The 26,449-nt window shown below is 40.8% G+C and overlaps 1 protein-coding gene across 7 annotated transcripts in view; it reads left to right on the forward strand.

Moving 5' to 3' along the window:
- Positions 1-26,449, forward strand: part of CRB1 (crumbs cell polarity complex component 1) — a 267,978-nt gene that overhangs the window by 207,476 nt on the left and 34,053 nt on the right. For all 7 annotated transcript variants that reach the window (XM_067729819.1, XM_067729821.1, XM_067729815.1 and 4 more), the window contains 5 exons: positions 7,294-8,250; positions 13,490-14,037; positions 15,426-15,591; positions 21,317-22,223; positions 25,010-25,138. In XM_067729819.1, the coding sequence (XP_067585920.1) occupies positions 7,294-8,250; positions 13,490-14,037; positions 15,426-15,591; positions 21,317-22,223; positions 25,010-25,138 (2,707 nt within the window). The remainder of the gene's footprint in view (positions 1-7,293; positions 8,251-13,489; positions 14,038-15,425; positions 15,592-21,316; positions 22,224-25,009; positions 25,139-26,449) is intronic.

Raw genomic sequence — 26,449 nt, forward strand, 5'->3', positions numbered from 1 at the left:
ATTCTTTTTGTTGCAATGGCAAATGGGAGTGTTTCCTTAATTTCTCTTTCAGATTCTTCATCATTAGGGTATAGGAGTGCAAGAGATTTCTGTGCATTAATTTTGTATCCTGCTACTTTACCAAATTCATTGATTAGCTCTAGTGGTTTTCTGGTAGCATCTTTAGGATTCTCTATGTATAGTATCATGTCATCTGCAAACAGTGACAGCTTTACTTCTTTTCCAATTTGGATTCCTTTTATTTCTTTTACTTCTCTGACTGCTGTGTCTAAAACTTCCAAAACTACGTTGAATAATAGTAGTGAGAGTGGGCAACCTTGTCTTATTCCTGATCTTAGTGGAAAAGGTTTCAGTTTTTCACCATTGGGAACAATGTTGGCTGTGGGTTTGTCATATATGGCCTTTATTATGTTGAGGTAAGTTCCCTCTGTGCCTACTTTCTGGAGAGTTTTTGTCATAAATGGGTGTGGAATTTTATCAAAAGCTTTTTCTGCATCTATGGAGATGATTATATGGTTTTTCTCCTTTAGTTTGTTAATATCGTGTGTCACATTGATTGATTTGCATATATTGAAGAATCCCTGCATTCCTGGGATCAACCCCACTTGATCATGGTGTATGATCCTTTTAATGTGCTGCTGGTTTCTGTTTGCTAGTATTTTGTTGAGGATTTTTGCATCTATATTCATCAATGATATTGGCCTGTAGTTTTCTTTTTTTGTAACATCTTTCTCTGGTTTTGAAATCAGGGTGATGGTGGCCTTATAGAATGAGTTTGGGAGTGTTCCTCCCTCTCCTATATTTTGAAAGAGTTTGAGAAGGGTAGGTGTTTGCTCTTCTCTAAATGTTTGATAGAATTCGCCTGTGAAGCCATCTGGTCCTGGGCTTTTGTTTGTTGGAAGATTTTTAATCACAGTCTCAATTTCAGTGCTTGTGATTCGTCTTTATATTTTCTGTTTCTTCCTGGTTCAGTCTCGGAAGGTTTTGCTTTTCTAAGAATGTGTCCATTTCTTCCAGGTCGTCCACTTTATTGGCATAGAGTTGCTTGTAGTAATGTCTCGTGATCCTATGTATTTCTGCAATGTCAGTTGTTACTTCTCCTTTTACATTTCTAATTCTGTTGATTTGAGTCTTCTTCCTCTTTTTCTTGATGAGTCTGGCTAATGGTTTATCAATTTTGTTTATCTTCTCAAAGAACCAGCTTTTAGTTTCATTGATCTTTGCTATTGTTTCCTTCATTTCTTTTTCACTTATTTCTGATCTGATCTTTATGATTTCTTTCTTTCTGCTAACGTTGGTGGTCTTCTTGTTCTTCTTTTCTAATTGCTTTAGGTGTAAGGTTAGGTTGTTTATTTGAGATTTTTCTTGTTTCTTGAGGTAGGATTGTATTGCTATAGACTTCCCATAGGTTTTGGGCTGTTGAGTTTTCATTGTCCTTTGTTTCTAGGTTTTTTTGATTTCCTCTTTGATTTCTTCAGTGATCTCTTGGTTATTTAGTAGCGTATTGTTTAGCCTCCATGTGTTTGTATTTTTTACAGTTTTTTTCTTGTAATTGATGTCTAGTCTCACAGCATTGTAGTCAGAAAAGATACTTGGTACGATTTAAATTTTCTTAAATTTACCAAGGCTTGATTTGTGACCTAAGGTATGATCTATCCTGGAGAATGTTCCATGAGCACTTGAGAAGAAAGTGTAATCTACTGTTTTTGGATGGAATGTCCTATAAATATCAATTAAGTCCATCTCATTTAATGTATCATTTAAAGCTTGTGTTTCCTTATTTGTTTTCATTTTGGTTGACCTGTCCATTGGTGAAAGTGGGGTGTTAAAGTCCCCTACTATTATTGTGTTGCCATCCATTTCCCCTTTTATGGCTGTTAGCATTTGCCTTATGTATTGAGATGCTCCTATGTTGGGTGCATAAGTATTTACAATTGTTATATCTTCTTGCATTGATCCCTTGATCATTATGTTGTGTCCTTCTTTTTGTCTTCTAATAGTCTTTATTTTAAAGTCTATTTTTTCTGATATGAGAATTGCTATTCCAGCTTTCTTTTGTTTTCCATTTGTATGGAATATCTTTTTCCATCCCCTCACTTTCAGTCTGTATGTGTCCCTAGGTCTGAAGTGGGTCTCTTATAGACAGCATGTATATGGGTCTTGTTTTTGTATCCATTCAGCCAGTTTATGTCTTTTGGTTGGAGCATTTAATCCATTTACATTTAAGGTAATTATCAGTGTGTATGTTCCTATTACCATTTTCTTAATTATTTTGGGTTTGTTATTGTAGGTCTTCTCCTTCTCTTGTGTTTCCCACTAGAGAATTCCTTTAGCATTTGTTGTAAAACTGGTTTGGTGGTACTGAATTCTCTTAGCTTTTGCTTGTCTGTAAAGGTTTTAATTTCTCCAGTGAATCTGAAGAAGATCCTTGCTGGGTAGAGTAATCTTGGTTGTAGGTTTTTCCCTGTCATTGCTTTAAATATGTCCTGCCACTCCCTGCTGGCTCGCAGAGTTTCTGCTGCAAGGTCAGCTGTTACCCTTATGAGGATTTCCTTGTATGTTATTTGTTGCTTTTCCCTTGCTGCTTTTAATAGTTTTTCTTTGTGTTTAATTTTTGATAGTGTGATTAATATGTGTCTTGGTGTGTTTCTCCTTGGATTTATCCTGTATGGGACTCTCTGCGCTTCCTGGACTTGATTAACTATTTCCTTTCCCATATTAGGGAAGTTTTCAACTATAATCTCTTCAAACATTTTCTCAGTCCCTTTCTTTTTCTCTTCTTCTTCTGGGATCCCTATGATTTGAATGTTGGTAGGTTTAATGTTGTCCCAGAGGTCTCTGAGACTGTCCTCATTTCTTTTCATTCTTTTTTCTTTATTCTGCACTGCTGTAGTTATATCCATTATTTTATCTTCCAGGTCACGTATCCTTTCTTCTGCCTCAGTTATTCTGCTATTGAGTCCTTCTAGAGAATTTTTAATTTAATCTATTGTGTTGTTCATCATTGTTTGTTTGCTCTTTAGTTCTTCTAGGTCCTTGTTAAATGTTTCTTGTGTTTTCTCCATTCTATTTACAAGATTTTGGATCATCTTTACTATCATTACTCTGAATTCTTTTTCAGGTAGACTGCCTGTTTCCTCTTCATTTGTTTGGTCTGGTGGGTTTTTACCTTGCTCCTTCATCTGCTGCATATTTCTCTATCTTCTCGTTTTGCTTAACTTACTGTGTTTGGGGTGTCCTTTTCACAGGCTGCAGGTTCGTAGTTCCCATTTTTTTTGGTGTCTGTCCTCAGTGTGTAATTTTGGTTCAGTGGGTTGTGTAGGCGTCCTGGTGGAGGGAACTGGTGCCTGTGTTCTGGTAGATGAGGCTGGATCTTGTCTTTCTGGTGGGCAGGACCACGTCCGGTGGTGTGTTTGGGGTGTCTGTGATCTTGGCGTGGTTTTAGGCAGCCTCTCTGCTAATGGGTGGGGTTGTGTTCCTGTCTTACTAGTTGTTTGGCATCGGGTGTCCAGCACTGGAGCTTGCTGGTCGTTGAGTGGAGCTGGGTTTTAGTGTTGAGACGGAGATCTCTGGAAGAGCTCTTGCTGATTGATATTACGTGGGGCCAGGAGGTCTCTAGTGGACCAATGTCCTGAACTCAGCTCTCCCACCTCAGAGGCTCAGGCCTGACACCCAGCCGGAGCACCAAGACCCTGTCAGCCACACAGCTTTTGGGAAATCTGAGGTCTTCTGCCAGCATTCAGTAGGTGTTCTGTAGGAGTTGTTCCACATGTAGGTGTATTTTTGATGTATTTGTGGGGAGGAAGGTGATCTCCATGTCTTACTCCTCTGCCGTCTTAAAGGTCCTCTATCTGTCTGCATATTTTAAGAAAATGCTAGAGACATTATATGTATGCCATTACAAAAGTATTAGGAGGCCTGTGTATTCTACTGTTTACCATTGCATTAAGCTGCACAAAGTTTATGCATTTTTTAATGCATTTTTCTCTTCTTTCTAAGCTCAGTATTCTTGTGAGCTAACATTTCCTGAATGGTTTCTTCTCTGCTCCCTCCCTCCCCCCTTTTCTTCTCCTTTTTTTTTTTTTTTCCCTTTCATCTTTCCTTCTCTTTCTTTCTTTTTCAGAAACCACCTTATCTATTTTTAGGTGTTTCAAATTCTTAAAATGTGAACTGTTGGGTGGTCTGAAATTTGGCCCTCTAATGACTCTGGGCTTTCATGGCCTGCACATGATTTTATTTCGTCAGAACTTCATGTATTTGGACAGTAATAAACAATACATAGTCTAAGCAGATCTGAAAACTCTTTTAAAAAAAAATAAAAGATGAAAGGTTGTGACTGGTCACCTGGGGCAGCAGGAAAGAGAGAGAAAGAAGGGGAATTGCTGCTGGGCTGTGCTGGGCTGGGCTGTGCTGGGCTGGTCAACAACCATGCTCCCCTCCACCTGCAGGGCAGAGGCCCGTGGACCTGGGGTCCTTGGGGAGTCACGGGAGGAGTGTCAGTCAGTGGTCAGTGTAAAACGGGTCCTGGTCCCCCTCAGAAGGTGCAGGAAGAACAACAGACAGAGTTGGTGATGTCAAGTAAACCTTAGGAAGCCAATGAGGAAGGGGCTGGGGGAGGGACAACGTGAGAACAAGGCCTTGTGGAGTCTCAGCTGGAGCAATGGACCAGGGGGCTCCAAGGACCCCACAAAGAGCCCCGGGATAAAAGTCACCTTGAAACACCTGCCAGTCTCAGAGAGAGTGGAGCCATCTAACACCGGCACCAGTCAGGGGAAACTTTCTGAACCCTTCTGACACTCAGGCAGAAGTCTGGAGGTGGGGAGGGGAGGGAAAAAAGAAGGGGGCACCCTTCCTGGTCCTTTTTCAAGACAGCCTGAAGTCGACCTAACAGACAAAGAAAAAAGATTCAATTCCAAAGTGCACTGAAACTTACATTTCTTATGACTGGCCATCCTACTTATTGTAGGTCTTTAAAATGTGATCTTAAGACTTATTAATCAAGGCTGAACAGAAAAGACTTGGGGTCTGTAGGAGATTTTATCCCCCATTAAATATGTTTAAAGGCACAATGGGCGGGAAAAAAGAGTTTTTCTTCAATTATAACTCATGAGCTGTTCAGCATTCCTCTTAATTAAATGCTTACGGTTTGATTTTTTTGTGTTTTCAAAATCCTGTGAAAATCAAATTTAAGTAAACTATCTTCTAATAACAAAAGTTTGAACTTTTCGTAAGTTCAGTTAAATGAAACTTGCATTCTAACATTCCTTTAAAATATAGCCTGTAATTTCTGTGTCAGTTCTGTTACCTATGAGGATGATTATAGATCACATAAATCAGTTTGATTTAGTTTTATTTTTTCTACTCATCCAGCTTTTTATAACACACGTATGCACAGCACTGTGCAGGGACTGTGGGAGACTCTAAGATTGTAACACGTTCCCTCCTTTCACAGAGCTTGAAATACTTTTGGATTAACAAAGATTGTATGAAAGTAATCCAAGTAAAGTAAAATATAAGTACAGGAGGGTCCAATCAAGGGTCTAAATATATGGTACATAAATGGCTGTGGGCAAAAATTTAACCACTGTGCCACCAGGTAAATTTATCTCAAAATAGACACAAAAAGAGCACTTTGGGCTCTGGAGTAGATGAGGTTAAATGCAGTATAAAAATTTTAATCACCTTACAAAGGTCATCATTAATCAATTCATACAAAAATTAATTACCTAGTGCCAAACGTGAGCCAGGCATCGTGCTGTGCTTTAGACATACGTTGGTAAATCAAACAGCTTCCCTTCCCTCGTGAAGAGCATGATCTAATGAGATTCCAGCCTAATATGCTGTCCAAGTCAATCTCTCATTATGTAAAGTTATGCAATTTGTGGGTCATTCCGTATGCCCACACTTTCTAAATAGTCTCTCTCAATGATGACAGTGCTATTTGATTTTGTCATGCGAGGGTAATTTCTTTGGTTATTACTTTTTAATTACAGCCAGCACTTACTGAGAAGTCACTTATATATCAAGCAATGTTATGAGCATCTTATGTGTCTTTACTCACTTAACCTTTAAAAAGCCCTGTGATACAGATACTATTTTTAACCCCATTTTATAGATCAGAAGACCTAGACACAAAAAATAAATGTAACCTGCTCACTGCCTAGCTGGGATTCAGATCCAACATTATCAGTATAGGAGCCTTTGATTAAATTTAAGAAGCACACACTTAGGCGTGGAGTTAAATGGGAAAATAGGACAGACATGTTAGTAATAACAAAAAACAAGAATGCACTAAGTTATCAATTAAAAAACAGAAAGTGTCAGATTGGATTTTGAAAACCAGATTGTAGAAGTGCTTTGGAGTTTAGACATCAATCTTTCTAAGCCTCAGTGTTGTCTGTGAAAGAGAGCTAAGTCTATCTGCCTTGAAAACCTCAGGAGATTGCTGTAAACACAAACACATAACGTGGATGATGGTGCTGTCGAAGCCACAGAGTCCTATACATGTGTCAGTTTTTGTTAACACTATTTGTTCATTTGAACTTCGTTAAGAAGCAATAGCCATCACTCTTAAAAAGTGTTATAGTTCTTTTTGTTACCTGGATTAAATGAATTCTAACAATTCTCTAATTAGATACCTTTTTTTGACTTAGAACCAGGAAAAAGAGTAAAAGAAAGTAAAGAAACTAGAAACCGGAACTTGTTATTGGATAGATTTCATGGTTTATACTAGACTTGTGGAGAGGAGGTTATGGGACCTTCCATTCTCCTCAGAAGCCCTCCACAGAGAGAGTTGTCTGGACTGTCTGTGTGTCTAGGGATTACGGGGAGGTACAAAAAATGGAGAAGGCAGATCGCTGTTTCCAAGTAGAATAGAGTGAAATTAGCAGCCCAGGGCAAGATAAACAATATCTGGGAACTAAGTCCCCAAGTAAATAATTTGTGTCTAGCATTGTTCCCAATAGCAATCTAACTCTCTTTTAAAAAAATTTTTATGATATTCAGTGTCACATATATATCTGACAATGATAGTTTGAGTCAACTATTTTTGGCAAATAACCTATTTCTAGAGGGAGAATTCAAGGTTCACCATGACTGCACTTCTGTGCACCATACGTGCAGAATGATGGAATTGGTATCAGCTCCTCAGTCTCTAGTCACATTTCGCTCTGTTACACTCCCTACACCTGAGCTGGTTCTGCACCTCCAAAAGATTATACATGAAGATTATGAGAAAGTTCTATTTTTGATCTGAATATATGTAATTTCAATCTGTTCTTTATCACTGAACAGGGGTCCACTGTGAAGAGGACGTCGATGAGTGCTCTTCAAGCCCTTGCCAAAACGGTGGTACCTGTGAGAACTTGCCTGGGACTTACACTTGCCGTTGCCCATTTGATAACCATTCTGGAGCATTTTATGGAGGAAGGAACTGTTCTGATTTGCTCCTCAGCTGTACTGATCACCCATGTCTAAATAATGGAACATGCGTCCCTCACCTCCGCAATGGCCAGCATGGATTCGGCTGCCTGTGTCCCTCTGGCTATACTGGGTCACGGTGTGAAACGGTCACCACACTTTCTTTTGAGGGTGATGGCTTCCTGTGGGTCCCAAGTGGCTCAGTGACAGCCAAGGACTCCGGTTGTACAATAGCCCTCAGGTTTCAGACTGTCCAGCCAGTGGCACTTCTACTCTTCCGAGGTGACAGGGACGTGTTTGTGGTACTGGAGCTGCTCAGTGGCTACGTCCACTTATCAGTTCAAGTCAGGGATCAGCCAAAGGTGGTCCTGTTCATCTCCCACAGCACCAGCGATGGGGAGTGGCATGCAGTGGAGGTGACATTTGCAGAGGCTGTGACCCTTGCCTTACTTGACGAGTCTTGCCTGGGAACATGCATCACGAGAGCTCCTTCTCCATTTGGAAGCGATGGGTCAACATGTGCTTTACAAAACTCCTTTTTGGGGGGTTTACCAGAGGGAACAGCCCACAGTGGTGTTGCTCTGCTTAACGTCTATAATAGACCATCCATACCTTCGCTTGTGGGCTGCCTCCAAGATGTTCAACTTGACTCGAATCCCATCACCCTGGAGAACATCTCGTCCGGCTGGTCATTAAATGTCAAGGCAGGCTGCACGAGAAAGGACTGGTGTGAGAGCCAACCCTGTCACAACAGAGGACGCTGCCTCAACTTGTGGCTTAGTTACCAGTGTGATTGCTACCGGCCCTACCGAGGCCGGAGCTGTCACAGAGGTGAGAGGGGCAGGGCGCCAGGAAGGCTGTGCCTCAGAGCAGAGCTGGGACAAAACAGCCAGGCCGTTCCTGCTGGTTATGAATCATCAGGAGCCCTCAGGACTCTGCGGCTGGCTGCCCACTGACAGGAAAAGGAAGAGGCTGATGATGTACCTTAATTAAATCTGAGTGGATTCATAGGACGCCAGGGTTTCACTCATGCAGAGAAGTGAAAACTAAGCCCATAGCTCCCATCCAAATGGGTTTACATCTTGGTGTTTACAAAATGCTATTACAATTTTACCATTTGTTGTGTATCAGAAATTTATTGCAAATCTTATTTGAAAGAGGAGTAATCTTTTTGGAAAAACAGGACCGTTAGACATGAAACTAGTCAATGCCGAATTCTAGAACAATGCCGCGTGCATAGTAGACTCTCAGTACGTAGTTACTTCCTTGCCCTCCTCTCTATGCAGTTCACACTAGCTCCAAAATCATGCTTAAGTTTAGCACGTTTACAAACCACCAATTTTATGCAAAGGTGTATTTTCCAGAGTTGCATTGGAGAAAACAGGTATTTTACCTATGTGTCCTAAGAAAAAAAAGAAAGAAAAAAGTTTAAAAAAAGTAACAACACTGAAACTTGGTAGATGCCGTAAACTAATTGATCTAATTTCTCTAGCAAATCAGTTTGAAATGCATTTCAAAATCCTTACTTCCGACATTGTTGCAAAGACTGCTGTTGATAGTGATCAATACATACCTGTTTCTTTTTATTATTCTCTTGCATTGCAAATGTTGGAAAGGTAATTGCAACAGACTGCTTTGAAGTGCAGCTGTAATTTACCCCAAGATTTGAGAGTAACGTGAAATAGGACAACATCTGGTAAATAGTCTTCTTTGCTTTATATGAAGTAAAATTGAAACCAGTCTTGGTCTATACCCTACTCCGTGTATGAAGGGCTAAGAATTATTAGAAGCTATTCACGGTCTCCCCCTGACCACAATATTCATTACAAATCACGGACCTGCTTGACTATGAGGCCTGGCGTCTACTAGCTCTATGTAATATTTTAAAGGGAATGGCAAGTTGTTTTGTGATATTTTTAAAGGAGAAAAGGGGAGATTATGCTGAAGCAATGTTCACTTTTTGAAGAAAAATTTAATTGACCTAAGGCAATATTTTTACTACATATACAAAATAACAAACAGATGCTGACTCATTTTGACCAGCTTCCAAGTGCAGTGACCCATGAGGTTAATACTTGACTGTGGGGATGCTAACTGTCCTGGTAAATAGATTCAAGGGATGCCAATCCAGTGGGTTCTGGTTTTCTTTAATTTATTTTTTCCAACTTGGAAAATCACAGAGTCTTTAAGCCCAGTTCCTGAATTGGTTAGCTGTCCCCTCTCTTCCTCCAGTTTCCTTTTCCCCCGGCCGCCCCCCACCCCTCCACTATTTTGAAACTGTTTAATCCTCATGAAAATGCTTAGCTTCAGAAGATATCTTTTTAGGGAGTAAGTTCTGTAAAATCGTCCCTTTCTGAAAATTCTTGGTATAATTTTAAGAAAAGTTATATTTCTCATATCACCTCTTAGTCATAAATTTAAAGTATTTTGTATTTGCTATCATCTTTGAGGAATGTTTGCTGGGGAGTTTGTTCCCATCACAAAAGATGCTTACAAGCTGTAAGGACAACCTGGAATCTTCCTGTCATTGTACATAGATGTTCAGGAGGAGATGGGCTAAAAAGTACAAGGCAAAAACTTCACCCAATTCATGATCCTGGCTCAGCGTTTCCCAAACATGGTACCCATTGCAAGGAACAAGCAGACTGGATGGAGGATTTGGCTGGCTGACGAAACATGACAGACAGACAGGCTTCCTATATTTTAAAGTTGATTTTTAAAAAATGATCCAAGTGTCTCAATAAGAAGAGTTCAGAAAAGAGTTTCTCAAAGCTTAGTTCCCAGAGCTGTCTGCAGGGTCGTCGCGGTGTATCTTATCGCCCTGGCTGTGTCCAGGAACGTGGAGCTTCCAGGATACTGTTCAGGATAAAGGTATCACCGACCTCGTCCCTTGTAGAGAATATTTGATTAAGAGAGGCAATTGACATATGTTTTATCTTCAGTCGTACATCTAAACTTTGACACTCTTATCTGCTTGGAATTAGAGTTTCTTAGATATAGAAGGAGCTTCACTCCATGACTGAATTTTTTACACTGTTGTGCACCCAAGTGTAGTGGCCCAAACCTCTGCTTACACACCTTCAGGAATGGGAAACTCACTCACACTCCATCTTCCCAGAAATCCCCTAGAAGTTGTCTTTTTTGTACTAAAATAATATATGATGACCTATAGCTTCCATTCATTGGCAGCATTGTAACTCTTGAAGCCAGTGTCAACCTTACTTACATGTCTTCTTCTTGAGAACACAAATGTTTGAAGAAAAGTGTCTTGTACCATCCAAGCCATCACTCCTATCATGCTAAACACACCCAGTTTCTTCTAATGTTTTCCACCTGACATCGTTTTCAGACACTCCATCCGCTGCTTGCTTGCTCTGGAATAAATCTGCTTATCTGGCTCCTAGATGTGCCTGACAGTGCAGAGTGACACAGGACTGTAACCTTCTCATTCCAGAGAATGTTCTTCTATTCTGCAGCCTAATGTCCCGTTGACCTTTGGGCAGCCACATTCTATGACTGGTTCACTTTGAGCTGTTCTCCCTCTTGGTGCCACAGATTTCTGCTTTTTCCACCCTAAACCAATGAAGGACACTTAGACCCAAGTGGCTTTTATTTATTCTAAATACATTTCTTCTTGTTGTAGTCCATCAATCCTTAAAACTTGATTATTTCTTATCCCTATTTGTCGTCCCTCTTCATGACACATCAACAACACATATGAGAATCATTCTTTCCGTGTCCACAGACAAGTCATATATGGCGTCAGGTGTTTCTAAAATCATGTAGTAAATCATGTGCTCTGACTACTTGCTTGTGATTTCTGAAGAATAGGACTGCTGGAGAGTCAAGCTTCTGAGAAAAAGAGACAGCTCTGTGTTCTGTCTGTCTTTTCATCTGGATCCACAAAGTGATGCTGCAGGCGTCCCAGGATGACCAGCGGGGACCACCCCTGAGGCAGAGCAATTCTGTGCGTATTCCCAAACCTCGGGAACTTCAAGAGCCACATTTTCTTATTGAGCATTTTATCTCATATGAAAGTGCTGCCGTGCATTCAGAGATGTTAGCCTCTTCAAACGGATTGTTACATCTAACAATGCACTTTGAAAGCTACCTGTAGTTGCCTGGAGCAGGTGGTCTCCAAATGCAGATTCAAAATGTAACGTTCCTGTCGAAAATCAAGGCAGAATTCTGAAAATGCAGACTTTTATGCAGAAGGTCTTCAAACACAGATGGTTACCTAAGCAAGCTTCACTATAATTCAGCTAAAATAAAATATGTCCCACCTTTGCTCAAACTTCAGTGGAACCATATGACAACATTTAAACATGCTGGAATGTGCTTTTTTTCTGGTTAGGATTGGGATGTGAAGACTTGAAGACAGCAATATGTTTAAGACAATGCTCTTGTCAAGTTCATCAGTGATTTCCAGATTGCAAGATTCAGTGGTCATTTTTCAGTCCTCATCTGCCTTGACCTCTCAGCAACAGTTACCACCGTTGAATACGCCCTCTTCCTGAAAACTCTTTCCTTACTAGGCTTATGGGGTGTCACTCTCCCTTCGTTCTCTTTCTGTCTTACTCTTTTATCATCTCCTTTACCTCCACATGTCTGATGCTTAAGGGTTCAGTTCTTGGACCTCTTCTTCTCTCTCTAGATTCACTCTCTTGGTGATCTCTTCCAATCTTAGGGCTTTAAATGCCACATTTACACTGACAAATCCAAAATTACTGTGACTAGCCTAGAATGTCTCCCCTGAACCCCTATATCTAACTGCTGACTAGAAATTTCCACCTGGATATCTAATAGGGCATCTCAAATTTAATATGGAATCTCATTTCTCCCCCAAATCTCTTCCTCCTGTTTTCTTCCCCATCTCTGCAAATGGAAACTCAATGCTTCTAGTTACTTGGACCAAAAGCCTTGGAGAGCAACTTGCCCCAGAAAATCCTGGTTTTGGTTCTACCAAAACATTTCCAAAATCTGACCACTTCTCCTCATCTGCACCATGACCACTGATCCAAGCCACCATCATTTATCTCCTGAATTTCTGCAGTAATATCTCTACTTTCTTCGGGGTTCTGCTCAAATATTACCTTCTCAGAGAGTTCTTCCCTGATGGCTCCATTTAAAATGACAGCTCCACTCCCTCCTGCAGCTCTTCCTAGTCCCTTTCTCTGCCTGAGTTTTTGTATATCAAAGAACCTATCGCCACCTGACATACTATATAACCTCCACCCAAATGGAATGTCAGCTTTAGGAGTACAAGAACTTGTGTTCCTACTATATCATCAATGATTTTGAAGGTCAGCATTTATTTTTATACTTCTCAAAGAGTTTATTTGTGGTGATGCACATCGATAGCATTGCCACGTCAATGCATTAGAAATCTCTCTGTCCACAGGAAATGTTGGGTGAGTTCAGAACTCAGCTTTGCCCTAGTACTTTGTGCCCCATGCCTCTCCTTCACCCACCCAGGACCAAAGAAGGAAGAGTCCTCCTCTTCCTTTGTTCAACTGCCTTGCCTCTTAATATTATTAGGGGTATCTTCCCAAAAGAGGATTTGCAAATCTAATTCTTGGTTTCTGTCCTTTACAAGGAACAGTTAGGTTTGATGCCATTTGTTTGAGCATGGCCCCAAATAGCAGCGATGACGATTGCTCAGTCTGCTTACATGTGTTGCAGGAAGAGCTCTTGCTTCCCAAATTTCTCCAAATCAAGTTGGAGTGCAGTAGTATCTGATATTCCATGTTTAAGCCCCACCTTTTTAGGGCAATGAGGAAGAGGTTCAAAAGTTTATCGGTGCAGAAATCTTCTCTTTCTCTTTGTGATCAGTGAACTTCAACTATAAACTATAAACCAAAATCTAGTTATTTTCAGAATAAAGTAAACTCAGAAGTTCAGAAAGTCAGGGATGACTTTTCAAATTGTCATTCTATTGAATAAGCCTGTCTTGAACTTTTAAAAATATGAATGTGCATATATGTATATATACATACATATATATATATATATATATATATGCATGTGTGTCTTCAGATGTTTCCTCTTTGTCTCTCCTCCTCTATTAAAGCGTATGTGGCAGGCAGATTTGGCCAAGATGACTCCACTGGATATGCGGCTTTCCATCTTGACAAGAGCTACGGAGAGGCCTTCACGCTCTCCATGTTTGTTCGAACACATCGTCCATCGGGCTTGCTCCTAGCTCTGGAAAATGACACTTGCCAATACATCCGTGTTTGGCTAGAGCATGGCAGACTAGCAATGCTAACTCCAGGTTCTCCCAAATCATTAGTAAAATTTGTTCTCAGCGATGGAAATGTCCACTTGATATCTTTGAAAATCAAGCCAAATAGAATCGAACTGTATCAGTCGTCACAAAACCTAGGATTTATTTCTGCTCCTACGTGGAGACTCCAAAGAGGAGATGTCCTCTACATTGGTGGACTGCCTGACAGGCAGGAGACTGAAGTTAATGGTGGATTCTTCAAAGGCTGTATTCAAGATATAAGGTTAAACAACGAAAATCTGGAATTCTTTCCAAATTCAACGAGCAACGCAGCCCAAGATGCAGTTCTTGTCAATGTGACCCAAGGCTGTCCCGGAGACAACCTGTGTGAGGTAGGATTATTCATACCAACTATGTCCATATTGTGTGCTAAAAGTTTCATTTTATTAAATAGATAATTTATTATAACTGTTCTTTGTATGTGAATATGGTGTTACTGACCCACTAGCTGTAGAATAATGCTTCATCCATACTTTCCCAGCAGGACTCGGGGATTTATGTTGAGCCATGAAAGTGTGGCCTTGATCTTATTGCCATTATGGTCCATTTAACCAACCAAAATAACTACGTCTTCTACAACCAAATGACTTAAGAATAATTGTATTTTAATTCCCAAATTCTTAATGGCATCCCAGAGGTTTAACTGAATTAATTCATTTTGAAGATACCATTAACTTTATCTTAAATGCCCACCTACCATTGTTTTGAACATCTACTAAGTCAATAAGGAAAAAAAATCTGAGAGGTAACTTCCTTCTGGGAGTTGGATTTGAAATTTTCTGTAATATAATTACTCAGAGCCCATGCTTTACTTTGTATATTTTGTACGCTCTTCTGAAAGCTACTTCAATACGTGAATTTGTCAGCTCTGCATGAGCTTTCAGAGGAAAAGAAGGAAAGGCATTTTATCTGTTGAACATTTATTGAGTTCCAACTATTGCCATGTACTGGGCTTGCTTCTAAATACATAAAAATGAATCATTGTAGCATTACTATAGGGGCACCTCCAATGTGCCAGGTGCGATTTTCCATGGATCAATCCATTTCATTCTGTGGAAGGACTACTGTGCAAAGCAGGCATTTTTATTCTCTCCATTGATGTTATTTACAGAAAAGGAAATTGGCGTTTAACAAGGTTGGGTCACTAGCCTAGATTACATGTTAACAGTGGAATGGGCATAAATAAAGACGGAGCTCTCAGAAATTCCTTTATCAATACTTCCGTTTTGAACACTTTGTGAGAAACCTTGTGAGAACTCAAATTATGATACAGTTCTGATTCAGAGGCAGAGCTGGAGGGGAGATGGTGTCACTCCTCTGGGGACCCAGAGGATCCAAGTACCAACTTCCCTGTTTGACTGTTGATAGAATCTTGGACAACGAAAGGGACCTCGGTTTCCTCACCAGTAAAAACAGGAGGAAAAGTCTCTAACTCAAACTATCATTAGTGACAGTGAAAGTGCATTTATAAATTACAGAGAATATAATTACACCTTTGAAAATCCTCCTTGTGCTACAGGAGATCAGTATTGTATATTTTTCTTTATTTCCCTTTTCCTCTCTCTCGATGGTAGCAGTAAGTTTTATTCTATTTATCAGCCAATGGATATAAAAAGTTCTAAATGTAAATATGTAGGAAATTAGCATTCACAGATTAACAGGGTCTTTTCCATATTTAGTTGCCGGCGCTTCTAATGCCTTTGACTCATTGTCTGCTCAGCCCAACCCCTGTCACAACGGAGGCATCTGCTACTCCCTGTGGGACGACTTCTCCTGCTCCTGCCCTGCGAACACAGCCGGGAAAGCTTGCCAGGAGGTTCGCTGGTGTGAACTCAGCCCGTGCCCTCCCCGGGCCCAATGCCAGGGGCTGCCTCGAGGATTTGAATGTAAGTGCACTTCAAACTTATCACCATCCAGTTCAGCTGAGCATTTCAGTTGTTCCATGAGTCAACCCAGAAAAAGAATACAGACAACTCCAGCTCAGCAGAGAAATGTGTGGCTGCTTCTCCCTGCGCGAGTAGTGGTATAACAAACCTAATGGGAGTGTAATAAGCCAGAGTAGCCTCATCCTGCCCCTGGGTTTCTGAGTGGGAAACGGCGGTCATAGCAGCACCAAGCCTAGATCCTTGATCATTTAAGACTAATTTCTAGAGAAAGAATTAACCGGGTGATGTTTGGCTTTTCTTTTCTTGTTACTGGCAATACAGAGTGAAAGTGCCAGTGTGAGCTCATTGTCATTGGTTAACTATGAGGCTTCTGGCAATTCATACGTCTCCATAATCTAAAACTTCCTCTGTAAGAAAAGGATAAAACGTCTACTTGATAAGTAGGTAACTATGGGTGTGTGTGTGATGATTATATGACCTCGTGTGTAGAGAGCCAAGCGCAGTAGGCACTCGATTGGTGTTGGCCATGAGTATTTCCCTCAATCTGAATGGTTTTCCTGCCCAAATTCAGTACTACTGAACACAATTTCCCAAATGTTAGCAATTTGAATACTATCTTTACAATTTTGACAGGTCTACGTGGTAGCCACACTATTATTTATAGTATGTCTTTTCTTCTAGTTCAAATAATGCACAGTTCAGTCTATAGCCAACCGTCTATGTTCGCACTCAATTCTAATCTCTTCCCCTTGTTCAAAGATTTTGCTTCTGAAATTTTTCTCTCACCCGCCAGCATCATCAGTTTTCCCCTCAGTATATAAACATACTGTCAAATTTACTCATTACAAACTATTTCCCTTGATATCCCGCCCATCCCCACCAGCTACCATCCCATGTTCCTGCTTCCTTTCTTAGTGGGAGAAACCCTTTAAGAGTTGTCCTCAATGTGCATCCGATGTCTTTCTGTCCAGTGTTCTTTCATCCCAGCAGTTAGCTCCCATGCACCATCACCATCTCTACCCTGAACTCCCTCAGCCCAGAGCTTCACAAGGGCCTCATCCCTCCATTCCCTTTTTTACCCAAGTGCCCTCTTCCCTGGCTTTACTTTTCCTCATGGCTCTAATCATCCTTGGATGTTTTGTTACACAGGTATTTGTTCACTTGTTCATCATCTTTTCCTTGATGGAATATAAGTTTCAAAAGGGAAGGAGATTTTCTGTCTGGTTTCCCACGTTACTCTTAGCACTTAGAATAGTGCCAAACATGTAGGAGGTTGTCAGTAAATATTTGTTAAATAAATATATATTTTTCTTCAATTTAGCTCAGTATTTTCACTTAACTGCTCTAGACTTAAATTACATTATCTGCATACAATTAAAAAAATACATAAAATACCTTGGAAAACACTGCACTAAAATAATGGTCTGGAGCTAGGCGTTGACTGACCTGAGGCCCAAATCAACAACCAAGCCCCAAAGTGACTGAGAATGAGAATACAGTTACTTTTATGTTTCTGTATTTTAAAATCATATATCAAAAAGGTATGTGAAATGTATTGCACAGTGTATATACTTGGGGGGCAGTTTCTAAAAGAATACACATACTCTTATGTTTCATATTTAAGAAATAATATGCTACACACATGAATAAAGCATGATGAATTTGCGTAAAGAATGAGATCAGGCCTCTAATATGACACAGAACTTTAATGGCACCTTTTCCATTTTTCTGCCCTCTGAATTGCTTGTTTAAAATAGTTTACTACTTATTAATTTTACTGTTAATCTTTTGACAGAAATACTAAAGTTCTCAGTCCCAGTTATATTCTACAATGGGGTTTAAATCATTTTGAACATTTTCACAGGGAAAAAAAGAATAGGGTTTCTAAAAACAGTGGTGGTCCAAGAAGCATACCCTGGGTGCGTATTGCCCCCCGTCTCCACATAAAGGATTTGGATGCCCCACGTCAGAAAGGCATGAATGATCTTCACTGCTGCTGCATGGCCACTACAGAAAGTGGAAAAAGTTTGCCTCTGACCTTTCAAAAAGTCTCAGTAACATTTTTTAAATTATGACTTATCTTAAGGGAGAAAATGTAAATTAGTAGGAGGGGTGAAATTTTCCTAACCGGTAGGTGTAAACCCTAGCATTCACTTTTGCTATTTTGTATAATTGTCATTTGATGTGACCTCATGACACTATTGTATTTATTTCTAGGGAGATGTGTTGGGAAGATAGTTCTGCTAGAATAACATACTCTTGAGAGTATAGCTCGTGCATTACCCCGAGTTTGCCCTTAGTACTTAATCATTTCTATCTCTGTATCCTATCCGAAAACAGACAATTAAAAACTACAACCCACCTTAGATACAGGTGTGTTTATTATGATAAAGTTCCCTGAAGAAAAGGCAAAGTATAAATGTTAACGTGCACTGCGGTTTTTACTCAGATCACAAGAAGTGATTTCCATGTGCTCAGTCGGTCAATGAAACTAGTTTATACAGCATGACAGACAGTATTCTTCCTTCAGGAGTTGGAGGGCTAATGAGATTTGTCATGTTAACATTTATTCAGAAACATGTAATGAGACACTTCTTGCTCTTTTCCTGCCTAATCCCAACCCCAAATTTGCTGGGAAAAAACACCACAGTCAAAAGCAATAAAATCAAGTGAAATGTTAATCCAGTCAAATGATACACTTGAATGATACCCTTGAATTTACTCCTGCTGTGGTTTCTAATCATTATCTCACTTTTCAGAATTAAGGATTGAGTTATTTTTATAGATTATTCATTTAGTAATATTTACTGAGCACCTGTTTTCTGCCAGGCAATGTTCCCTGCATCGGGTTCAGTGAGAACCTAGACAGAGAAGTTCCGTGATCTCGTAAAAGCTCATGTTCTAGTGAGGAGAGACAGACAAGGAACAAGTAGGAAAGTTAACAGTATAATTTCAAATAGCTACAAGATGCTATGAAGAAAATAAAGCTGAGTAATTAAAAAGAGAGTGGGTTGCGGGAGGGGGGGAAACATTTTCACTTGGATAGTTGGGGAAAGCATCTCGGAGGAGGTGACATCTGAGCGCATATTTTGTTGAGAAAGAGTCCGGTATGGGAAGATCGGGGGCCAATATCGTGTCTAAGCAACCACAAATGTAAAAGGCCTAGTTTGGGAACAAGCTTGGCGTCTTCAAAAAATAGCAAGAAGTTTTTGTGGCTGTAGTACGTGCATGAGGAAGGGTGGCAGGAAATGGGATTGGAGAGTTAGGGGTCGGGTCACATAAACTCTGTCCGCCATGTTTAGGTTTTAGGAATCCTTTCTAGATGTGATGGTAACCGTGGAGGTGCTGAGCTAAGGCATGGTTGGTACATTGCTCTGCAGCGCAATAGAAGCCAGGACACTGAGAAGTGGTTGGAATAGGCTGTATAATAAAGTGTTCGAGGTTGGGTGTGGTGACCCACACATGAGGTAAAGACAGTGTCTTAAGGTCAATTTCTACTGAAAGCTGGAAGATAATGAGAATAGAGAATTGACTGCTGGATCAGTAACACAGAGGTCACCATGACCTTGACAAGAGCGGTTTCAGTGATGTGATGGGGAACAAGGCTGAAGGTATTAAAAAGAAAATGGGGGATGAGAAATTTGAGACAAGGTGAATCTAAAACTATGTGGAGAAGTTTTGCTGGAAAAGGAACTAGAGAAATAAGAAAGCAACAGGGTAGAGGGAGGTCAGGGTAGTGCTCTTGGGTCTTGCCTGTGTTTTTATTTTTTACGATTGGAGCAATTACAGCATATTCTTATGCTGATGGGAAGCAACAGAAAGGGAGGGAAAATGATGATGCAGAACAGAAAGAGATTACTTTTAGAAGTAATATCTAAAAAAGGTGAGAATGAAAGAGACCCAAGGCGTGACTGGGAGAGTTGCCCTTGGATGTGTGCTGGAGCACCTACAGTTTCCCACCTGAGTAGGGAAAACCCACAGTAGGAATACACGCACAGCACTGCTGACACCTGATATGCGGGGGTCCCCCCACCAAGCAATTCTGCTGCAGTAGCTGGGTGTCCTACGGGTCATCTCAATTTAATTCAACTCTGACACTATCCGCCCAGATATAGTGTCAGATCTCACAGGCTAAGGGCTCAGTCCCACTAGAAGACCCCCCACTGCACTTCAGATGCCAATCGCAAGCCCAGGTTGTCACCTGTGCTCCTGACCGATCAGCTATAAATCTGAGGCTCCCACGACCCCCGCCTCGGTTCAATTAATTTGCTAGAGCAGCTCACAGAACTCGGGGAAACCCTTAATTGTTTACCATTTTATCAAAGGATGTGATAAAGGTCCCAGATGAACAGCCAGATGAAGAGATACATAGGGCGAGGTCTGGGAGGGTCCCCAGTGTAGGAGATTATTTCCCGAGGAGTTGGGGTGCATGACCGTTCCAGTGTGGGTATGTTTAACAAGTTGGAAGCTCTCTGAACCCCATGCTTTTGGGATTTTATGGAGGCTTCCTTATGTAAGCATGACCAATTATTAACTCCATTTTCTGCACTCTTCCTTCTCTAGAGGATGGGCTGGGGCTGACAATTTCAAGCTTCTAATCATGACTTAGTCTTCCTGATGACCAGCCTGCATCCAGGCTCCACCTAGGAGCCCACCCAGAGTCGCTGTCTCATTAGAACAAAGATGCTCCCAGTGCAGTGCTCTTATCACTTAGGAATTTACCAGGGTTTTAGAAGCCCTGTGTCAGGAACCAGGGGCAGAGAACAGGAGATCTTTTTTCTATTATTGTACAGATAAGAATAAGGACAATGCATCCATTATAACAAATGGAAAGCAGAGTGGATCCAGATTTGTTAGGTTTACAGATTAGGTGGGAAACTGAAGCAGTTCTTCTTTCTCCTGTTTTCTCAGGAAAGTAAAAAAGGAGATCATAAACAGAAAGGGTTCGATATTTTAAGAGATAAAGCAAGCTGTGAACGAGTGATCTTGTGGAATTGGAAAAACAGTCTAATAGAAAAATACAATAAGATTGCCCAAAAGTGCTGTGGTCCCATGTGGTCACATGTATGCGGGCGTATATTAGAGCAGAGGGTACGGTTGTATAATTTTGCCCAACCACAGGATGCTACTTGGAGTTAGGCACAGATTGGTGACTCCGCACATGACTGGAGTTTGCCAGGTAGTAAATCAGTCATTTAGAATGCTACTTTTAAGTGCCTCCCGGTCAGCTTACTCAGAAGCCAGACTCCACTGTTAATTAACTGTGTCACTTGAGGCCCAGCTTATAGCTAGACTTGTGAGTTCTTTGTGCTCGATTTCTTTATGTGCAAAACGGGTAACCAATGCTTTATTTGTGGGAGCAGCTGTAAAATAACATTAGAAGGTACTGCATTTCAGTGGAAAAGAAATAAATGATTTGGGTTTTGGCATCTGACCACCCAAGTTTGACATTCTGGCTTAATTATCTATTAGCCACTTGACCGTGAGAAAATTACTTAACCTCTGTGAGTCTCACTTTCTTCTTCTGTAAAATAGAGATGATAATAACAATGAACCTACATTCGAGAACTTCATATTAAAAATAATATAAAAGCGACTAACAGAGTGCCTAGCCTGTATCAAACAATCCATACATGATGGTAGTAACGTGATGATCATTAAAGGTACTTAGGCAAACATTACAGATTTAGTAAAGTTGCTGATTGGCGTTGCCTTCTCTCTTTAGGTATCGCAAATGCTGTTTTTAATGGACAAAGCAGTGAGATATTATTCAGGAGCAATGGGAATATTACCAGAGAACTCACCAATATCACATTTGGTTTCAGAACAAGGGACGCAAATGCGATCATATTGCACGCAGAGAAGGAGCCTGAATTCCTTAATATTAGCATTCGGGATTCCCAGTTATTATTTCAGCTGCAAAGTGGCAACAGTTTTTACATGCTGAGTCTGACAAGTCTGCAGTCAGTGAATGATGGCGCGTGGCACCAAGTGACTCTCTCCATGACAGATCCACGGGCCCAGGCTTCCAGGTGGCAAATGGAAGTGGACCAGCAAACACCTCTTGTGACCAGCGCAGTGGCTACTGGGAGTCTCAGCTTCCTGAAGGATGATATAAACATTTATGTGGGTGAGCGAGCTAGTGACAACACGCAGGGCCTGCGAGGGTGTCTAAGTACAATAGAAATCAGTGGCATTTATCTCTCTTACTTTGAAAATGTTCATGGTTTCATTAATAAACCTCAGGAGGAGCAGTTTCTCAAAATCTCTATACATCCAGTGGTTACTGGCTGTTTGCAGTTAAACGCCTGCAATTCCAACCCCTGCTTGCATGGAGGACATTGTGAAGACACGTACAGTTCTCATCACTGCACCTGTCCCGTGGGATGGTCAGGGGCACACTGTGAACTCGACATTGATGAATGCCTTTCAAACCCCTGTATCCATGGCAACTGCTCCGACAGAGTTGCTGGCTATCGCTGCAGGTGTGAGCCTGGCTACACCGGTGTGAACTGTGAATCAGATGTAGACAATTGCCAGAGTCACCTGTGTGCAAACGGGGCCACCTGCGTCAGTGACACCAGTGGCTATTCTTGCCGCTGTCCTGGAAATTTCACAGGAAAATTCTGCAGGTGAGCATAATATCCACATAAAGTGTGTTTCGAGCTGTGTTCTACATCTTCAAACTGGAAAGCTCTCCGCCCAGGTATGAACATACAGGCTGTGCTGAGCAGGGGGTGACAGTCAACGGCCATCACAGTTTGGTCTTGCAAAGACAGGATCTCACCTGCTGGCATGTTCTACAAAGAGGAAGGGCAGGGTTTGGACCAGACTTTGAGCAAAATGTTTTCTCAGTCATCTCTGTTAGAATGTCTCAGGAACTACAGCCCCAGAGTCTGACAGCCTTAAGGCCTCAGGAAACAAATACATTTACAACAAATGCAAGAGCTGAATTTTAGTATCGTTGGAGGAAGCATGACTCCTACCCCTAAGAGAATACTCTGGGGTATTTCAGGCAGGTAAACTCATAATTCTGAAAAGACTATGTTAAAGTATAATTTCAAAAGGGTGAAATCATGACTCTCAGAATGAACGTTTTGATGACTTTGTCATTAATTAATGAGGGAACCAGTAAGACAAAAATCAAAGTGTCAAAGGATAATCTAATCATATACATAAATATGTCCATATAATATATATACACACTTGTAAATAGGGATGAGGAAATGAATTTACCAATAAATGCAAAATTTTTTAATAGCCTATAGGGCAACAAAATTAGTACTTGAACCACACTATTTCTACAGTGTGACAATGGACTGTATCGCTTCAAATTCATTTGCACTTCAATGAACAAGATCCATTAGTATTACTATAATTTTCTACAACTTATAGAGTTGTGAACTAGCTTGGTAAAGAAAACCTGAGTCATACGCATTAGAAAAATCAGATAATCTTAGAGGGTCTTTTATATAACACCCAGCATTCCACTGAAAGAATACCCAGTGATCTCTTTTGCCCATTTCAAAGCATTTCACAGTTTTTTCTAAAACTATAAAGCTTAGTTCTGGCAGTCACATCCGTTTCATGTAATATAAATAGAAACAGGAATGAATATTTTCCTGCCAAGTCACACTGCTTTAGTATTTCTATGTAAGTAGAATTCATTATTGTTTTTATAACTTATACTTGTTTTGAATTCACTAAACAATTGAGTTGTTATAGGCACGTGAGGCGGTTATTTCTAGCAAGCAGTAGATTCCAGAATGTGGACAGGAAGGCCTGGAGTTGGCTGGCAGCCTGCAGACATTACACTAATTCAGAAGTGGTACCTTAACTGGATGAATCTCCTAGTAGACAGAATAGGTAGCCACACCTGTAAGAAGATGTATTTGTCTCCATAACATTTATTGCTGTTCAGAGTCTGTGAAGGCATGACGCAGGGTTAGGTGCTGAGTGTTGACATTCCAATAAAATGTCACTTCTCATGAGTTAACCAACTCATTGGCCAACAGGTAATCTGAATGCTTAAAAGCAAAAGACATTCAGGATCAAAATTAATAGTACTGCCATGGTGACTTTGGATAAGTAAAATAAACAAATATGCCCCAGTAACCAGTGCTTCAGTATCTTTTCTGCCTAATTCATCAAAGTCATGTTTTCAAAGATTAAAGTTTTGATTCAAAAGTACTTTGTAATGAGGTTCAAAATTGTTTACTAAACATATGATGTATACAAAGCTTCATATTTGCATTGCTAGTTGACCTCTTTCAACGCTGGTTGACGCTTTTGGCTCCTTTGAAAAGTCCTTAGGATATTTTCTTTTCTTTTTTTTTTTTTTTACATCTTTATTGGAGTATAATTGCTTTACAATGGTGTGTTAGTTTCTGCTTTATAACAAAGTGAATCAGTTATACATATACATATGTTCCCATATCTCTTCCCTCTTGCATCTCCCTCCCTCCCCCGCTCCCTATCCCACCCCTCCAGGCGGTCACAAAGCACCGAGCTGATCTCCCTGTGCTATGCGGCTGCTTCCCACTAGCTATCTACCTTCCATTTGGTTTAAAGTCGAATTGATTAGCTCTTGTCGGAAGAGACACATATAGACCGGTTTCTCCATATTAGCTGCAGCACGCACAGCAGGACAAATTAAATTCATCTGATATTTCCTGAATATTAACTATGTATCCAGTTCCATGCATAACATGCACAGTGGGTCGAAGGACCTGAATACCATAAAATCTTTTTAACCAGTCCCTTCACACCACTGGATTTTATCACACAGTAAAGTTCTGCTTAGCTTCTAACAATTTGTTCTGCCCCTTATAAGGATTCCTTAATATATACAGCTCTGTTGACAAACGAAAGAGCCAAGCTCAGAATTCACACGTGGTCACCACTGAGTGCCATGTACAAACCTCCTGGACAGCACATGGCTTGCATTCTGCTGAGCTGTGAGTTATTAGATGGGGGCAGCAAGTGTTGGCAGGGCAACTGGAGTTCAGCTGTGAAAGGCAATGGAGAAATCACATGAGGGCTTGGGTACCAGAGTCCTGTCCTTTCTTTCCTGGCCTTTATAGAGATGCAATTTTCCTCTGGCCCTAGCTATAGCAAGTTTCTTTCCAGCGCTAAATTTATTGCCACCCCCCACCCCCAGCATAGATCTTATCTCACGAATGAACACTGGGTAGCAGTGGAAGATGGATAGCCATGCTCCGAAACAGCGTAGCCCTCCAGCAGGAGCTGTGGACTGAGAAGGTGATTCTGGAACAAAACAGCACAGTTAAGCATTCGTGGCTCAGCCAGACTGAGTACCTAGTTAGTTTGGCATTGACTATATACATGAACTTTTCTAAAACGTTTTCGTAAATGAAATGAGCAAGGTGAACAGTGTGGCTGTTACTTTTCTCTCTAGATACACCAGATTACCCTCAGCGGTCTGTGGGAATGAGAAGACCAACCTCACGTGCTATAACGGCGGCAACTGCACAGAGTTCCAGGGTGAAGTAAAATGTGTGTGCTGGCCAGGTTTCACTGGGGAATGGTGAGTCGCAGCAGAGCTTTATAGGAGAAAAGCCTGGGCTGAACAACAGCGAGATTATGCAAAGTTTATTTCTCCTCCAAGTTTTCATCTCAGTTCCCATAGGAAAATCTGTGCTGAAATATAGGTCCGGACAGAGACAAGCAATAAAAAAGAAGAAAAATTACAGTTTAGGTCAAAGTCAAGAACGCTTTTTTAGCCGAGACTTAACTGAGGAAATATGTCTTCGAAAACAGTAAAATGTGATATTGTTTTTTTAGAGGTACTTCTGGATGCGTGTTTCTGTCCCACTAACTCTAGTACGTGATGTAGACACAGTTGTTGGTGAAGGTAGAATGTAATAAACCTTAAAGATTGCCCCTAGAATTACCTTCAACCCTAAAAGTATACACACTTTATCCAGATGGATCTACCTTTCCCAGAGAAACCCTTCAGCTCTGCTGTACCCAATGCCGGGATTGTCGGTATGGGGTTGATCGCTGGCTGGTTTCGGTCTGTGACTTGCTGAACATGCAGGCAAATTTGCATATGCATTTGACTGGCCGAGGTGAGGGCAAGTGCAAGAAGGTGCGTATTCCGTAGCTTTTATCAGATTCCCAAGGGGATCAATGTTCCCAGAATGGTAACAAACTGGGGCTCTACGAGGTAGAGATACTATAACAGCAGGTAACAGATACAGGTAGCCATTTTTTTCTAGTGCTATGCCAGGCACCGGACAAATTGTTATTATTGTTAGTGTTATTATTGTCTCTAATTGTTATTATTTCCATTTTGCATTTGTGTAAATGGAAGCCAAGAGGTTAAGTGACAGGTCAGGTGCCAATCCAGACACGTGCTGCTGCAAGGTCGCACTGCCTTCAAAGCCTCTGCTCACCTGTAGATGTGCTAACATAAATGTATGACTAAATCTTTACTTGCAACACTTAAAAGAAAAGGGAAAGAGTTCTCCTCCATCTCATATATCATGCAGGGTAAGATAATACTGATCTCTGATCAAACTCTCTCTGAACAAATTAGATCAATTCAAGTCCAACACATTGGACAAAGAGATCTTGACTGAATTAATTTTCCCCAAAAGAGTAGTTAATAAAATAATGGGTATATTTTTGCTCCACAACAACTAGAGTTTGGATTAATTTGAATTTTCTTTTTTTCAACCAGTTCTTTGGGCACCACAGAGATACAGCTCTTTTGTCACGTTTACAAAACAGCAGGCAATCTTGGCCACACCTGCATTTTTCCCTTCCGACATTCAATGATAGGGCTAGCTAGCTCTTGCCTTCACGGCTTGCTTTCAGTGGCTGGCTCGGCTTG

This window comes from Pseudorca crassidens, chromosome 2 (assembly GCF_039906515.1).
Source record: "Pseudorca crassidens isolate mPseCra1 chromosome 2, mPseCra1.hap1, whole genome shotgun sequence".
NCBI classification, from domain to species: domain Eukaryota; kingdom Metazoa; phylum Chordata; class Mammalia; order Artiodactyla; family Delphinidae; genus Pseudorca; species Pseudorca crassidens.